Raw genomic sequence first — 17,272 nt, 5'->3', positions numbered from 1 at the left:
AACCTATATGCAGGTCAGGAAGCAACAGTTAGAACTGGACATGGAACAACAGACTGATTCCAAATAGGAAAGAGTATGTCAAGGCTGTATATTGTCACTCTGCTTATTTGACTTATATGCAGAGTACATCATGAGAAATGCTGGGCTGGAAGAAGCACAAGCTGGAATCCAGATTGCCGGGAGAAATATCAATCAACTCAGATATGCAGATGACACCACCCTTATGGCAGAAAGTGAAGAGGAACTAAAAAGCCTCTTGATGAAAGTGAAAGAGGAGAGTAAAAAAGTTGGCTTAAAGCTCCACATTCAGAAAACGAAGATCATGGCATCTGGTCCCATCACTTCATGGGAAATAGATGGGGAAACAGAGGAAACTGTGTCAGACTTTATTTTTTTAGGCTCCAAAATCACTGCAGATGGTGACTGTAGCCATGAAATTAAAAGACACTTACTCCTTGGAAGAAAAGTTATGACCAACCTAGACAGCATATTAAAAAGCAGAGACATTATTTTGCCAACAAAGGTCCGTCTACTCATGGCTATGTTTTTTCCAGTGGTCATATATGGATGTGAGAGTTGGACTGTGAAGAAGGCTGAGTGCTGAAGAATTGATGCTTTTGAACTATGGTGTCGGAGAAGACTCTTGAGAGTCCCTTGAACTGCAAGGAGATCCAACCAGTCCATTCTGAAGGAGATCAACCCTGGGATTTCTTTTAAGGGAATGATGCTGAAGCTGAAACTCCAGTATTTTGGCCACCTCATGCGAAGAGTTGACTCACTGGAAAAGACTCTGATGATGGGAGGGATGGGGGGCAGGAGGAGAAGGGGATGACAGAAGATGAGATGGCTGGATGGCATCACTGACTGGACATGAGTCTGAGTGAACTCTGGGAGTTGGTGATGGACAGCGAGGCCTGGCGTGCTGCGATTTATGGGGCTGCAAAGAGTCGGACATGACTGAGTGACTGAACTGAAGTGAACTGAACTGATACCCACTATTGTATGTAAAATAGATAACCTATAAAGAATCTATTGTATAGCACAAGAAACTGTACTCACTATTTTGTAATAAGCTTGAAGGGAAAAGAATCTGAAAAAGAATATATATATATATATATATATATATATACATGAATCATTTTACTGTGCACCTGAAACTAACATAACATTTTGAATCAATTAAACTTCAATAAAAAAGAAAATAACAGGCAAAGTTTATTTGGGGTGCCACAACAAAGTATCACAGATGGGATGGATTAAGAAAGAGATTCATTATCTCACAGTTCTGGAGTCTGGAGATCCAAGTGTTGGCAAGGTTAGTTTCTTGAGTCTACTCTCATTGCTTATAGAAGTCTGTCTTCTTCTATGTATTAAGACACTGGTTTTCCCTCTGTGTATCTGTGTCCTAGCTGCCTCTTCTTAAAAGGATACTAGTAGTCATATTGGATTAGACCCCATTCCAGGTACCTCATTTATCCTTAATCATCTCTTTAAAGGTACTGTCTCCAGATACAGCCTCATTCTGAGGCATTGGTCATTAGGGCTTCAACACATGAATTCTTCTGGGGGTGAGAGATGTGGTCACACACAGTCCAGTGCATAACAGCACTACAAGGAAAGAAAACTACATGCCAATCTAATCTAATAAACCAGCATTTGTTCACTGCTTTCCGTTCAGTTACTCAGCCATGTCTGACTCTTTGCAACCCCATGGACTGCAACACACCAGTCTTCCCTGTCCATCACCAACTCCTGGAGCCTACTCAAACTCATGTCCATTGCGTCAGTGATGCCATCCAACCATCTCATCCTCTGTTGTCCCCTTCTCCTCCCGCCTTCAATCTTTCCCAGCTTTAGGGTCTTTTCCAATGAGTCAGTTCTTCACATCACGTGGCCAGAGTACTGGAGTTTCAGCTTCAACATCAGTACTTCCAATGAATATTCAGGACTGATTTCCTTTACGATGGACTGGTTGGATCTCTTTCCAGTCCAAGGGACTCTCAAGAGTCTTCTCCAACACCACAGTTCAAAAGCATCAATTCTTCGGCTTTGCATCATTTCTTCATTCACTGCTTTGCATGTTATTAAGTCTACTGAACATCAGAACTTCTCTCTGAGAGAACTAAAAAGGATTTGATGTTCTTTGGTTACCTGCCTGATAGCAAGTGAGGGAGCTGGATGTCCAACCCAGATGTACAGACTACAAACCATGTGCGATTTCCCAGCACTTGTATGAACATGAGAGTATTCACTCCTCTGGAGAAGCTGAGAAATGGAAGGAACAGGCAAAAATGGACACACTGGTTGGCAGAAGGAGCAACTGTTTCGCTTAACATGTGCCACGGATAACTTCCCAGAGCAAATATATAGGCTTGATGATTGGACTTCCCTGGTCATACAGTGGATGGGAGTCTGCCTACAAATGCAGGGACACTTGTTCAATCCCTGTTCTGGGAAGATTCCTCATGGTTGGGGCAACTAAAGTGGGTGTGGCAGAACTACTGAGCCTGAGCTCTAGAGCCTGCGAGCAACTACTGAGCCCATGCACTGCAACCACTCAGGCTCCTGAGCCTAGAGCCTGTGCTCCAGAATGAGAGAAGCCAGTGCCGTGAGAAGCCAGTGCGCTGGCAAGAGCAACCCCTACTTGTTGCAACTAGAGAAAGGCTTCGCAAAGTAACAAAAACAGTGCAACCAAAAATTAAAAAATAAAAGCTAAGCTTAATGATTAAAAAAGCTGCCTTGCACAGGTGAAAGTCAATGACTAGGAGTTATTTTCTGCTGGATATCCCGCCAGCTTTGCTTTCTCTGCTTCTCCTGTGGCTCCATCAGTTTTTCTCCCTGCTGGAGTGGTAGACCTTTTTCATCCGGGACACCAAGACTTTCAGAGCCTCCTTGACATCCTTGTTACGGAGTGTATAGATGAGAGGATTGAGAAGGGGAGTGATGACTGAGTAGAAAATAGCCACAATCTTGTTGATACTTGACTCATACTTAACCGCGGGGCGGACATACATGAATATGAGTGTGCCAAAGTAGATGGTGACCACGGAAAGATGAGCTGTGCACGTGGAAAAGGCCTTCTGCCGAGCAGCAGCTGAGGCCATGGCTAGAATTGTGGCCAGGATGTGGGCATAGGAAGCCATGGTAAAGACCAGGGCTCCTAGGATAATGACAGTGCTAAAAGCATAGCCCACAGCTTGGATGGTATATGTGTCTGTGCAAGAAAGGCGGAAAATCTGGTCAGCGTCACAGAAGAAGTGGTTGATCTGGTTGGGGGTGCAGAAGGAGATCTGTGTAAGGAGGAATGAAGGGAACATGGGGCAGAGGAATCCCACACACCAACAGATGCCAGCCAGGGTACCACACGTTTGAGGGCTGAGCAGCAGTGGGTAGTGGAGCGGTCTGCAGATGGCCGCATAGCGGTCATAGGCCATGGTGGTGAGAAAGAAGAGTTCTGTGGCAGCCAAAGAGAAGAAGAAGTAGTACTGGGTGATGCAGCTGGGAACTGAGATGACCCCTTGGGAACTGAGAAAGTTGGCCAGCATTTTGGGCACGGTGACTGTGGTGTACCAGAGCTCTACCAAGGAGAGGTTGCAGATAAAGAAGTACATGGGAGTGTGGAGGCTCCCGTCCAGGGCCACAATGAGCACAATGAGCCCATTGCCCACCAGGGATAAGAGGTAGACCAGGAGGAAGAGGTAGAAGAAGAGCAGCTGCAGACGTGGAGAGCTGGAAAATCTCATGAAGATAAATTGAGTGACCAAGGTGCGGTTGGCTATCTCCATTCAGCCTCGTGGGTCAGCTGGGCATGGAGAAGACATATGAAGATCTTGAGATGTCTTAAGTTACATGGTTTTCTCTCCAGCTTTATCCCACCATCTGGACTCCACACACTCCCAGTATTCCTTTTAATTCACTCTTTGACTGCCTCAGAGCTTCTCCAAAGCAGAGAATAGTCTACTTCTTCAAAAGTAGGGTTACTAAATATTCAAGACGCTCTCTTTCTTCTCATTGAAATAGGTCCTAAAATGTCACATTTCCCAGGAATTCTCTTTAGAATGATTAGAGGAGCGGATTCAGCTGTGGCTCTAACTAGAGTGAACATGGAGCCACACTGTCCCCAAGCATAGGTTGAATTGCATATAATTGTAGATATCAACTTTTTTGGACTTCAGACCAGGAAGTTCATATTATTTAACTTAATATTTCCAAGGATTGATTAGTGTGTAGCCCTGAGCTCTCTGATCCCAAGAATCTTTAACCTTCAGACTTGCAGAAGATATGGGATTTTACTGATCTTCTATCTGCCTGCTCTGGACAGTAGCTGTCTTGCCATCAGATCTCAGAAGGTGGGGAGTAGTGAGTGTGTTTCCCTTTGTACAGATTCCAGCACAAGACTGGATAGAGGCCCTTCATGGAGACTCTGATTCTGAGAATCAAAGGCAGAGTAAGAGAGATCTTCTTGCTCAGTGAAGGGTAAGGAGTGGAATATAGTTTAACGTGAAGAGTAAATGTAGGCTTGGATTCCCAGATGGGAATGTGGGGATGGGTTAAGATCCTTGAACTGAACTGAACTGAACTAAGATCCTTGAAAGGAAACAACTGTTATAGATATTTTAAATCCAAACTGATCACAAAAGCAAGGCTCAGAGGATACTCAGGTTTGCATAGCTGAAGTTCATTGGGACGGATGAAGGTGATAGCATTGACATTATTGAGATGTGAGTTTTACATATTTTCCACATCTTGCAGGTTTCTTCATTTGAAGTGCTCTAAAAATGGAAATATCAAATATATTCAACATTAGGAGTAAGATTAATTATGCTATACATTAAAATACATGAAATAAAAAATACACAAAAATTGTTTTGACACAATGTAAAGGTATGATGCAAAATCTAATATTCAATATGATCTGATATATATGCCCAAGATGTCAGATTACCAGTGACTTCTTAAATGTAAATTTTTGTGTCACCACTTTATAATAAATACACTTTCAGTATCAAGAGGGATATTTTATTTTGGTATTAAAATATTTATTTTATTTTGATGTCAGAAATAAGTTAGTTGATAAAGATCCTTTAGACTGCAACCAAGTCCTGGCATAGCTGAATAAATAAATAAATATTAAAAAGAAATGCATTGAGTTAGTTAAGAAAAACTAGAAAAAATTGATAAGTATTAAAAAGAAATTAAGAATCATCTGAATATTTTCCACTCAGTGTGAGAAACATTATTTATATTGGAATGTTAACTTTTAAAATATTTTATTTTCACTTATGTATTTATACACACATACACAAACACACACATGCAAAGACAAATGCACACTTAAAACCATAAGAAGAAATTTCTGAACTCTTCATCCTTTACTTTTCATTCTTCCACTACCATCTCCTGGTTCAGGCTTAGTACCATCTCCTTTGTTCATGACGCTACCACCCATCAGCTTTCCCATGCTGCAAATATGGATTCATGTTCAATGACTCCCTTCTTCCCCTTTCTCTTTCTCTGCCCCCGTGTCAATACTTACTAAAGTGCTTTGTGATATATCTGTTTATGTCTATTTTTCTACTATTAAACCTCAGCTCCTTGAAGTTGGGAGCTCTACGTTATTCAAGGTTTTATTCTCAAAACCTAGGATACAGCATGGAAGACAGAGCAGTGAAAACTAAGTGTCAGGTAGAAGAATGAATAGATACACCATCAAAGCTGCTTGCTAATTGTTACCCAGCTTCTTTCTATTCCAAAGTGTCCAGAATTCCCTGCCAGATGGATTTTCCTGGACACAGTTTTCATTCCATCATTCTTTTGCCTACGGCACAGTGATTTCTATAATACTATATATCAGGTTCCAATTCCTTGGCTTGGCATTCTTTCGCAGACCCTGCAACATGTGTTCTATACCACCTGTCTAAGAAAGTGTGTTTTTAAGTTTGCGGTAGGATTTTTCCTATTTCCCCAGAGCTCATTCTAAATACAAACTTTCTGTGTCTGTTTTCTCCCAGTAAGAACTGCTGAGAGACTTATGTCAGAAGAAAGAACTCTTCCTCTCTACTCTCTCCAGCCCCAAATTTTTACTTATCTATGAATACCATTGAGCTTCTGACTTCAAGGAGCTCATGTCTAATAGTAGAAATCTAGATATAAACAGATGTATCATGAAGTATTTTGGTAAGTGTTATAAACATGGGCTAGTCAAAGGACCTTAAGGAAAGCACCGCAGTTGAAGGATCTGACTTTTTAAAAGCAGAGAAAGGTTTCACAGAGAAGGTCAAATTCAACATCAGTCTTTATGAATACAAAGGAGTTTTTAGGTAGCAAACAGCAGGGTGCTTGCAAATGCACGGAGGCAGGAACTGAACACTGAGGAGTTCCCTAGGGCTTTGGTTAAGGTAGAGCTTCCCTGGTGGCTCAGACTGTAAAGCATCTGCCCACAATGCAGGAGACCCGGGTTCGATCCCATGGAGAAGGAAATGGCACCCCACTCCAGTACTCTTGACTGGGAAATTCCATGGACTGAGGAGCCTGATAGGCTACAGTCTATGGGGTTGCAAAGAGTCGGACACAACTGAGAGACTTCACTTTCACTTTGCTTAAGGTGAGGGCTGGGAGGAAGGGGTGGGTCATTTTTGTGGGGAAGGCAGGGCTTGCTTGCATGGACAGGCTATCTCCATCTCTGACCTTCCAACAATCTTCTTTCCTAAGTCAACTCCCTTCTTTCCCTGAAGGAAAAGTGAGACCTGCAGAGAAAAGACACTGACTTCTGATTTCCTCAGTGGATGCTCACCCACCAGCAGATACTGATGGGGCTAGGGGAGGAGCTTTGGGAGAGGTGATGAGGTGAGACCTCTGGGCAGAGAAGAACTAGATCTTGCTTCCTTGAAGTACTGATTTCCCAGTGGAATGAAGACGAATCCATGTGTAGGTACAGGCTCCAGAGTCAGCGTTATAGAGAGCTGATGCATTTGGGCCCATACTGGGTCATCGGGCAAAGAGTTTGGGGCATCAGGAATTTCGTATGAGGCTCTCAGTTGGGAGTCAACTGGCAAGATGAACCTGAGTGGATGGCCAAGGCTTAAGGGAGCTGCTCGACTTCTGTTTAGATTACTTCGGCTTGAGCCAAAGTTCCAACCAAGAATAGGATGCAACCTTATCAGCATATTGATCCTCTTCTTCCTTATCTGCCCGACCAGAAAAAGTAGATATGGGGGGAGGGGTCATGTGAACAGACCGGGCTCTCTCCCTTTTACTGCTAGTAGAGCTAGTAGAGCAAATGTAGGACTGGCTGTTGGCTGGGGTTATTAAAAAGGCACATTGATATGAAAACGTGATTGGAACAAAAACGAACGGGGATTTGTGTGCAAAGTTTCACCCTAATAGAAGCAAAGGAAAAGTAAATGTCTTAATAGCCAGAGAACACTTTGAAACATAAACATGACCGACAAATCAGGGAATCTAACTCAGGGGTCATTAGGCAGTTGGTGACCCAGTGGAAAGGGAGGCAGTAAACAGAGCCCGGTGTATGGCAGTAACCATGAAAATACAACTGCTGTACACTTACAATCCATACATTGAGTCTTCTTAGTACTATATACATATATCAGCAATCACTGATGCACATTTAACATTTAGAGAGTCTAAAGGTTGGGGGCCATTTTAGGCAGCTTTCCCTTTTTGGCCCCAAACCCTTGATTCTTTTCTGCCACAGTGCCTTTGCTCATGCTTGGCATCCTCTCCTGTGTTTTGTGAAACAGCAACCATTCTTTTTGATTCATTTATGAAGTCTCAGCCAAATGTTCTAGTCCAGGGACTAGTGAAATAATCCTGAATTCTTACTGTTTAGAGAGCTATACAGTTCAGAAGAATGGCAACTGGACCTGGAAATTCTGATGCAATAAACTTCACCTACAATAAGTGTTCCGCAGCCCAGAGAGGAAGGGGTTTGGAACAATCTCATCTCTTTTCATCCATGCTGGATTCTGAACAACAGAACTGACGGCAGCATATTTATATTTTATCTTTGTACCCTGGAACCAGTGTTCACAATACTATTGTTTTTCCCTGTATAAATCTATGATATTCCTTACTGTATTTTATTTTCCAAGATGGGAATGAGTGAGAGTGTATAGGGGGAGTAAAACAGACTCTATGCTTCCATAAACTTTGTGGTCAAATAAGTAGTGGTCCCCTTCCTCCCATCACCAAGAGGCTGTGCTTATAGTTGCTGGTATCACAATATTTATGCCTAGAATTTGGTCCAGGAATTAAGAAATGGCATCTATCATCTCTCATTTGGTTATCTTAAAGAATTCATTTAATTTTCTGCTTCAAGGTTTCCTCTGAAACTTTGGACAAATCATCTCTAATCCTAACTATAAGAACTCTTGGAAAATGTCTTGAAAACCATTTTCAAAATGTCATTGAAAACTCAATGACACAAAAAATGTCATCGAAAACTCTTGAAAACCATTATAAATATTTTCCTTTTCTTACCTTCATTTATTGATTTCAAAAACAGGCAAATATAAAAAATGAATTTTCAGATATCACTAAGTGAGAGCCATTTACTGTGTGACTGCCCTTTGTGAAGTTACGGACAAAGTTGAGTCAGAGGGATATACATGAAAACTGTCAGTCTTTGAAAAATATCAGGTAGAGGTCAAACAGTGGGTTGTTCAGCTGTCCCTGAGAAGCCGAGTATGATTCAGAAATGAACAACTCTAGGTGCTCCACCTTCTCTATCTCTCTCCCTACTTCAGCAGCTGATAAAGAATACTTTTCTCTCCTCCATCCATCACTCTGGACATTTATTCTCTAGTTCTAAAGAGGGGGAGAAATACTCTGCACCATTCTGCTATTCAGTGAAGCTCCAGGTTACATTTGGAATGTCCTATCCCGGCTATTTTCAGTTTAGGTTTTCCTTCCTTCCTTCCTTCCCCTATCCTTTTTCTTGCTAAGTCACTTCAGTCCTGTCCGACTCTTTGCGACCCCATGGACTGTAGCCCACCAGGCTCTTCTGTCCATTCTCCAGGCAAGAACACTGGAGTGGGTTGCCATGCCCTCCTCCAGCGGATCTTCCCCATCTAGGGATGGAACTCGAGTCTCCTGCAGCTTCTGCATTGCAGGCAGATTCTGTCAGCCACTGCGGAAGCCTTTAAAATAGGGATAATGCAACTGAATTCTGACTAAGAGAGCAGATTTGACTCACTATCATTAATTACCTTCTAACTTTCCATTCCTAATTCTTTTTACATAAATAAAGACACTGACCCTCACTACCTTAGGCATCAGGGCAGGAGTTGATAGCACTCACCAATGATGGGAAAGAGGACCAGAAAGATGCATCCGTTGGTTCTGTGGGACAAAGAGGTAGGGTGCAGCTTTTGTCTTAGGAAAAACAGTAACAAAGTCCAAGTGAGAGAGGAGGTGTTGGAGAGGAGCTCCCCGTGTCCTCTTCTCCCAGCTCCCTTTTCAGAAGCATGTCTTCCTTAGGGGATCAGGGTCTCTGGAAAACCATGGAATCTTCAGAAGCACCTTCAGTTTATCTTCCAGTTTTTGAGCCTCCGTGCTCTGAGGTGATTGCCCTGTAGGTTGTTGGTGTGTGTCTCCTTTCCTCAGGGGAACTGTACTCCCTGAGACACACACACCCCAAGGTGACTCACAGAGATGATTGGTGTCAGGAGCCCAGCGGTCACACTGTTCCCTTAGAGTCAGAAAGCCCTGCCAGTGCAGACAGTTCCCTGTAGAAGGACCACATCTGCCTCTCTGTGTACGGACCAGGCTGATGGGGACCAGGTTTCCTCTTCTGCTCTCTGGAATGTCAGCTCTGAGGCTGTTGGTTCCAGAATTTCTTGATGTCATATTGTTCGATCTAGAGCTGCTGAAGAAGATCACTCCCCACACAGAGTCCTGTACGGTCAGTAATGACCATTAGTAATTGGGAGTGTGTCCAATGCCCACCTCTTTTTTTTTTAAGGTTATAATTTTTTTCTGTTTGTTTATTTATTTGGGCTTCCCTGGTGGCTCAATGGTAAAGAACCTTCCTGCAATGCAGGAGATGCAGGTTCGAGCACTGGGTCAGGAAGATCCCCTGGAGAAGGAATGGCAACCCACTCCAGTATTCTTGACTGGGAAATCTCATAGACAGAGGGGCCTGGTGAGCCACAGTCTATGGGGCCTCAAAGAGTCAGACATGACTGAACGACCAAACAACAGCAACAATATATTTATTTGGCTGCACTGGGTCTTAGTTGCAGCATGTAGGGTCTTGTTCCCTGACCAGGAATAGAACCTGGACCCTCTGCACTGGGAGCCTGGAGTCTTAGTCACTGGATCACCAGGGAAGTTCCCAGTGCCCAGTTCTTATGCTTTTGTTGAACACAAACATTTCTTTTCAGGCTTTAGGGAAGACCTTCCTCTGTGGGAGTAAAGAGAGTTAAGGAGGGGAAAGGTAACAGCAACTTGCCTTAATTCACTAATGAGCGCTTGAGGAAATTCTCCCAAGTACAGTTTGTGACAGGACAGGAAAAGTCCCATCAAGTTTGAATAATCATTACAATGAATATTCTGTTGTTTCATTCTATAGGGTTTTCAATTCACTGCTGCATTAGGGTCAACACTTTTTGGTACTGGAAAATCCCCCAAAGCTTGTCTGATGCCTTGTCCTCCTCCTGATTTCCCTTGTGTGTTTTTTCTTTTCCTATTGTGTTGTAGGAAGTAAGCATATAGCAGAGAGAGCAGTGACCAGGCCAGGGTTTCGATCTTGGCTGTTGAAGGTAATAAATAGAAAATAAATTTAAAGGGCAACTTGTATGGTAATTGGCAAACACATAAAAAATTTAAACATGGAAAGTTTTTATATGGAAAGAAACAAAAAATGTATGAATTGAAAATCATGTCTATCACCCCAAATCCCCAATAGCAAGAATTAGTAGTTTTGATGCTAACCAGGTTCTTGGCCTTCCACAGTCAATAGAAACTGACTACAGACCAGACAAGAAATTCAGGCAAGGCTTTATTGGGGCTCCTGTGCCAGCTGCAGGAGGGAGAGAAAGCAAGTAACACGTTCCCTTGCTTGTTCCAGTGGAGGGGCAAGCTCATTCCTTACATGGGTGAGGGTAGGAGTGTTTTCCCAATAGTCATGTACGGATGTGAGAGTTGGTCCATAAGGAAGGTTGAGCACCGAAGAATTGATTCTTTCAAATAGTGTTGCTGGAGAAACTTGAGAGTCCCTTATACTGCCAGGAGATCAAGCCAGTCAATCTTAAAGGAAATTAGCCCTGATTATTCATTGGAAGGACTGTTGCTGAAGCTGAAGCTGAAACTCCAGTACTTTGGCCACCTGATGTGAAGAGCCGGCTCATTGGAAAAGATCCTGATGCTGGGAAAGATTGAAGACAAAAGGAGAGGGAACAGCAGAGGATGAGATGGTTAGATCTTATCTAATCATCTTAGTTAGTTGATGCTAATTAACTAATGAATCATCTCAATGGACATGAATTTGGGAAAACGTTAGAAGATAGTGTAGGAGCCTGGTGTGCTACAGTGCAGGGGGCCACAAAGAGCTGGACACTATATAGTGACTGAACAACAAGGAGTGTGTCCAGGGCTTGGGTTGGAGTACACTCTTTTTTCTCCCAATACCTAGTTTTTGCTTCCAGCTCTTCAAAAATGGCAGTCGAGACTTTTGTACCTTTTGGTCTAGAATTAGCCCCAACTGCGCATGCACACAGTTATATTTAGTCCCATATAATTTCTTTGTATTTTGTAGCTGGAAAAGAGATGTGTCCAGGTGTAAGCTTTGCAGTATTGCAGCAAAGGATCCCAGGTCTCAGCGCTGTCTCAATTTCTTGATTATGTCCACAGAAACAAATGTGAGTGGTTTATTTTACTTTTTTGTACAAGTGGGAATGGAACACACTAAGCATACTATTTTGTACTTGATTTTTTTCTGTTTAACAAATATCGTAGAGCTCTTTGGCACCACTGGAAATAATCATAGGATATTAGGGCTTCCCAGGTGATGCAATGGCAAAGAATCTGCGTGCTGAGGCATTATGTTTGCAAATGTTTTTATAAGTAAAGGGAAAAGTATGTAAAGACAGATGCCAATAATTAAACAATGGTCTCATCAAGGTAGGTGGAGTGTTCTGGGGGGAGAAATAGAGAATATTCATTTTCTTTAGAGATTGCTATTTTATTTGAATTGTTATAGTTAGGGTGCATTATATCTATGATTTAAGCTATTGAATTAAAAAAAAGTAGTGGCATTAACTGTTGGCTGTAGATAGTGGACCATACAGTAGTTCAGAGAAAGGGGCTTTCTCTGTAGGTCTGTTAGGAAAAAAATGGGAATGAAGTAAGGGTTTGACTCAGATGGATGACAGTGAAGTGACTGAACACACTGCTGGGGATGAGAAGTCAATAGATCAGCCTGGTATCTGTGGAGAATTCACAGAAGGGAACAATGGGAGAGGAGCTGTCAGGTAGGCATTTGGACATGGAGGACACTGAAGGGCCTTTAAATCATGTAGATGTTACTTTGTAATAACATGTCAGCTTCCTTCCCCTTAAATCAGGCCCAATATTGGCAAGGCTTTGAAAATCCACATGAAATACTCCTCAGGGCTCTCTCAATTGAAATACTTTTTGGGATGGTGAAAAGTCTGAAAGCTGGATGTGGGGTGGAAGGGTTGAGAGCAGTCTTCTAGGAGGACCACTCTTGGGCATGGTGGTTTAGGGATGCTGTAGAGAACTTAGAGTTTTGTGATAAGTTCTGGGGAAAGAGCCTGGGAATGGGGGATGGGATGCTTAGTGGAGAGCACTAGCCCCCATGGAGATGGAAAGGTGGGTTTCCATATAACTCTTGGTTTCTGCTCTCCTTTTGGTCAAGCCAACAGTTCAGGAAACTCCTCTGGAGAAAGACAAATATCTCAGGGGACTGATATTTCGTTTTTATTTAAGGTTGTTTTCCTGTCAAGTTGTAATTGGTTCTCAGGGGCCCCTCCCCTCTTGGCAAATGTCAGCCCTCTTTTGTGATAAAGGGAAGGATCTACAATGAAAAGCCAAAGGAATCAAGGAACTAGAAAAGGAGATGGAGAGTGGAAGAGATAATGACTCTGGGGAGTGGAGGGTGAAAAGTGTGACATTTCTAATCAGTGTCCTACATTATTTCAGGTTGAGTTCAGGAGGAGTTGAAATTGGGAAACTTCAATAATCTGAACTCTTCAGAAGATCTTAGCACATATTCTGCTTTTCACAATTTTTACCTTTAGAAGGGCTATTGCAGGCGAGTTTCCTATTTTGTATAATTGTTCACAGCTTAGTTCACAGACTTTTTATAAAAAGCTAAAGAATTGGTATTTATGGAGTTGTTTCCTCTGATCAGTAACACATTTCATTTAACCCAGAGAGTCAAAAAGTCAGTTTTTCAAAGTCATTTGAAGAAATCCCACAGTCTTCCTCTGGAATCCTAGTGTTGCAACGTCTTCCACTAAAACTTTCCCATTTGTCTATAATCCTCACATCCTTCTATCTTCTCTTTTCCTTCTTCTTTCTTTCTCCCCACTTCCCCAACCCCTTGAAAAATAGAGTGGGAATGTGGTGATCTGAAAAGCTAGGATTATGCTATGACTTGAAAATTGTTTTCATGTGAATGAATTTTTTTAAGCTTAATTTTATTATTATTTTTTTTTTCCCAGACAGCATGTGGGATCTTAGTTCTCCAACCAGGGATTCAACCTGTGTCCCCAGTGTCCACTGTCCTCCAAACAGTGGAAACTTGTAATCTTAATCACTGGACCACCAGGGAAGATCCTGACTGAACTTTTAAAACACTCCCAATAACAGTCTTATTGTGGAGTTGACAATCATATTTTTCATACCTTCTGCTAGCAGATTCTGTGACACACACACACACAAACACACACACACACACAAACACACACACACATAAACACACACACATACAAACACACACATGCATGAACAAATATCTGCATTTTTGCTGTACCATTTCCCTCTGCTTCCAATCATTTGATGCATTCTCATTCTTAATAAACACACACACATCCCTTTGGATAGCATATGAGATCTTCCTTGCAGGTACTCAGGTGCATTTTCAGCTTTTCACTCAGTTATACGGCTTTGCTTTCCATTATGTCTCTCCTGCCTAGAATGCTATGCTCACTCTCCTATCCTTTGCCTGGCTGACTCTTGTTCTTCAAGACGTTTTACCTATAATTACTTCCTCAGGGAGCCTCTCTGACTTTGATTCTCACACTCTGTCAGTTCCTAGTTTGAGTTGGTTTTCTCTCTATTCACACAGCACCTATACTTTCATCAATCATATTATTTACTACCTTTGTATTATAAAATCTTGTGTGAAATTATAATTTAAAGAACATTATTTTTAAGGGAGAGGGCAATCTAGAGACTATAAGGTTATAATTGTGCTAAGATAAAGAGGTTGTAAGACTAATGAAGAGAGAATACATAGGAATTTTACAAGTAAAAATCGATAAAGTGCTTGAGGAATGAAGAGACAGTGTTAAGATAAAGATGACTGCAATATAGTAAGCTTGGGTATCAGGAAGAATTTCCAAACCGCTCGCAGTGAAGTTGGTTGTGATCAAGGAAGATAAAACAGGTTTTTTTTTTTTTTTTTCCTATAACAAGCTGATTGTAAGCTGTGATAGGACACAAAGCAGGCATTTGAAGGACATTACACTGTTGCTCATGAGGAAGGCTCTATGACTGGTTACAGAGATTGGGAAAGTAGAATTTAGTGAATCATAAAAACATTGGTGGTGGTTTAGTTGCTAAGTCGTGTTTGACTCTTGTGACCCTGTGGACTGTAGCCTGCCAGATTTCTCTGACCATGGGATTCTCCAGACAAGTATACTGGAGTGGGTTGGGATTTCCTTCTCTAATAAAAATATAAGATTGAACTAATAGGTTAAGGTCTCTGAAGACTGGAAATTGTGAGTCAGAATCATTGATCAAACTTCTTGAGTCTTGAATATGTGCACAATTAAGGAATACAGCAGAGGACAGGAGTTGGAAAAGCAACTAAAAAGGGGACAGATGAGGACGTGTGTAAATGATTCTTGTTTTTGAGACTCACCTTTATCTTTTTTGTTTTAGCTCTACTTATCCCAGGCTTGGTGTAGAAGATGCAAAGATGCACTAGAATCTCTCGCTTAATCACTGCAGAAACTTGGATGATCTTCATGGAAATGGTCTCCATAGGAAACCAAACTATTACTGAATTTGTCCTTGGTTTCTATGTCAGAGCTGAGCTGCATCTCCTTCTCTTTATTGTGTTCACTGTCATCTACGCATCCATCATCCTAGGGAACATGCTAATCATTGTGGCGGTGGTTAGCTCTCAGAGGCTCCACACACCCATGTATTTCTTCCTGGCTAATCTGTCCTTCCTGGAGATCCTCTATACTTCCTCAGTGGTGCCCAAAATGTTGGAGGGTTTCTTGCAGGAGGCAGCCATCTCTGTGGCTGGTTGCTTGCTCCAGTTCTTTATCTTTGGTTCTTTAGCCACTGCTGAGTGCTTCCTACTGGCTGTCATGGCATATGACCGCTACCTAGCCATCTGCTACCCCCTCCGCTACCCTCTCCTGATGGGACCCAGATGTGTTTGGGGCTGGTGGTCATAGCCTGGCTCTCTGGCTTTCTGGTAGGTGTAGTGATTATAGCCCTCATGGCCCAACTGAGATTCTGTGGCCCCAACCACATTGACCACTTTTACTGTGACTTCATGCCTTTGATGAGCCTGGCCTGCTCAGATCCCAGTGTAGCCCAGATGACAACATTCATTCTGTCTGTGGTCTGCCTCACTATTCCCTTTGGACTGATTCTGACATCTTATGGCCAGATCATGGTGGCTGTGCTGAGAGTTCCTGCGGGGGCCAGCAGAAGGAAGGCTTTCTCCACGTGCTCCTCCCACCTAGCTGTAGTGTCCACATACTATGGTACTCTCATGGTCTTATACATTGCACCCTCTGCTGTCCACTCCAAGCTCCTCACCAAGGTCTTTGCCCTGCTCTACACTGTGATCACCCCTTTCTTCAATCCTGTGATTTATACTCTGAGGAATAAGGAAGTTCAGCAGGCACTGTGGATGCTTCTGTATGTTAAACAAGCTGAAATGCTTGAAAGAGGATGGTGGTAAAGATGTTAATTGGACTTCGGGATTGGTTGGGTAGAAGTAACTTTGTCCTGTTTTGACATTTCTCTCTGTGAAAAGTTTTATAGTTACTGTACTCATACTAAAAATGAATATTGTAGAGCAATAATTTTTAAGTGTTTTAAATTTTTTACTTTAATATTTTATAATTTCTTTACCAAATAGGCTTTAAATACTTCCTATAGGAAATAAATACACAAAAACAACAATGCAAAACAAACCTGGAGATAAGTTGAAACATGGAAGTTTGTAATGTGGTTTTTCATTGATGACTATGTCTTGATCCTCTTTTTATTTTTTTCCAATATGTATGTATTTATTCTTCAGAGATTTTCAGCATAGCTAAACATGAATTAGGTGATCTCTGTGAAAGCTCATAATCATTTTTAATTTTTCCACCATGCAAATATAGTTCACATTTAGATTTTCCTGTAATAAATTCTTAGGAGTTGAATTGTTAGGTTAAAGGGAAAGCATATTAAAAATTAAAGCTGAATGCATTTAATTGTTTAACTACTTTACTGTAGAAAGTTTCAAATATACACAAAAGTAGATAGAACACTATAATGAATCCCACACAGCCATCATCTAGCATCAATATCAATATTTGCCAATCCTATTTCTACTGCCTATAGCTCCTTTTTCTCTGAAACATTTTAGAGCAAATTTCAGATGTGTTAAGTATTGTGTTATGTGAGTAGTGTAGCTATGTTTTCCATGTGTAAATACATTTAATCCTTGAACAACATGGATTTGAACTGCACAGTTTCACTTAAAGGCCGACATTATTTTTTTTTTAGTAGTAAATACAGAAGTACAGGACTTATGACTGGTTGAATCCATAGATAGGGAACCTCATATGCACAGGGGAACCATGTGTACAGAGAGCCAACTCAAAGTTATAGGTGAATTTTCAATTTCTCAGTGGGTTATTACCCCTGACCTTGGTGTTGAATCAAGTGTACTCAGTATGTTTTATTGATGAAGGCATTTAAAGAAAAAAACATGCCAACCTTGATGTTATGATATTTAAAAATACTTCCCCAATGGCATCTAATACTCAGA

General features: G+C 41.7%; 2 protein-coding genes across 2 annotated transcripts; one reads left to right on the top strand and one right to left on the bottom strand.

The window, feature by feature from the left end:
- LOC102188723 (olfactory receptor 6N2-like) lies at positions 2,826–3,785 on the bottom strand. Its single transcript, XM_005696689.2, has one exon. The coding sequence runs from the start codon at positions 3,783–3,785 to the stop codon at positions 2,826–2,828; it is 960 nt and encodes a 319-aa protein (XP_005696746.2).
- LOC102188991 (olfactory receptor 11A1-like) lies at positions 15,237–16,192 on the top strand. The gene is given in 2 exon segments (XM_005696690.2): positions 15,237–15,651; positions 15,654–16,192. Coding segments are annotated over 2 exon segments (954 nt in total).

Source organism: Capra hircus, chromosome 23, assembly GCF_001704415.2.
Source record: "Capra hircus breed San Clemente chromosome 23, ASM170441v1, whole genome shotgun sequence".
Classification (NCBI taxonomy): Eukaryota; Metazoa; Chordata; class Mammalia; order Artiodactyla; family Bovidae; genus Capra; species Capra hircus.
This window is presented reverse-complemented; position numbering and strand designations above follow the sequence as displayed.

What these genes read in the sequence shown, in the direction of transcription:
- LOC102188723 (XM_005696689.2), bottom strand. Translation starts at nt 3,785, where the DNA reads ATGGAGATAGCCAACCGCACCTTGGTCACTCAATTTATCTTCATGAGA.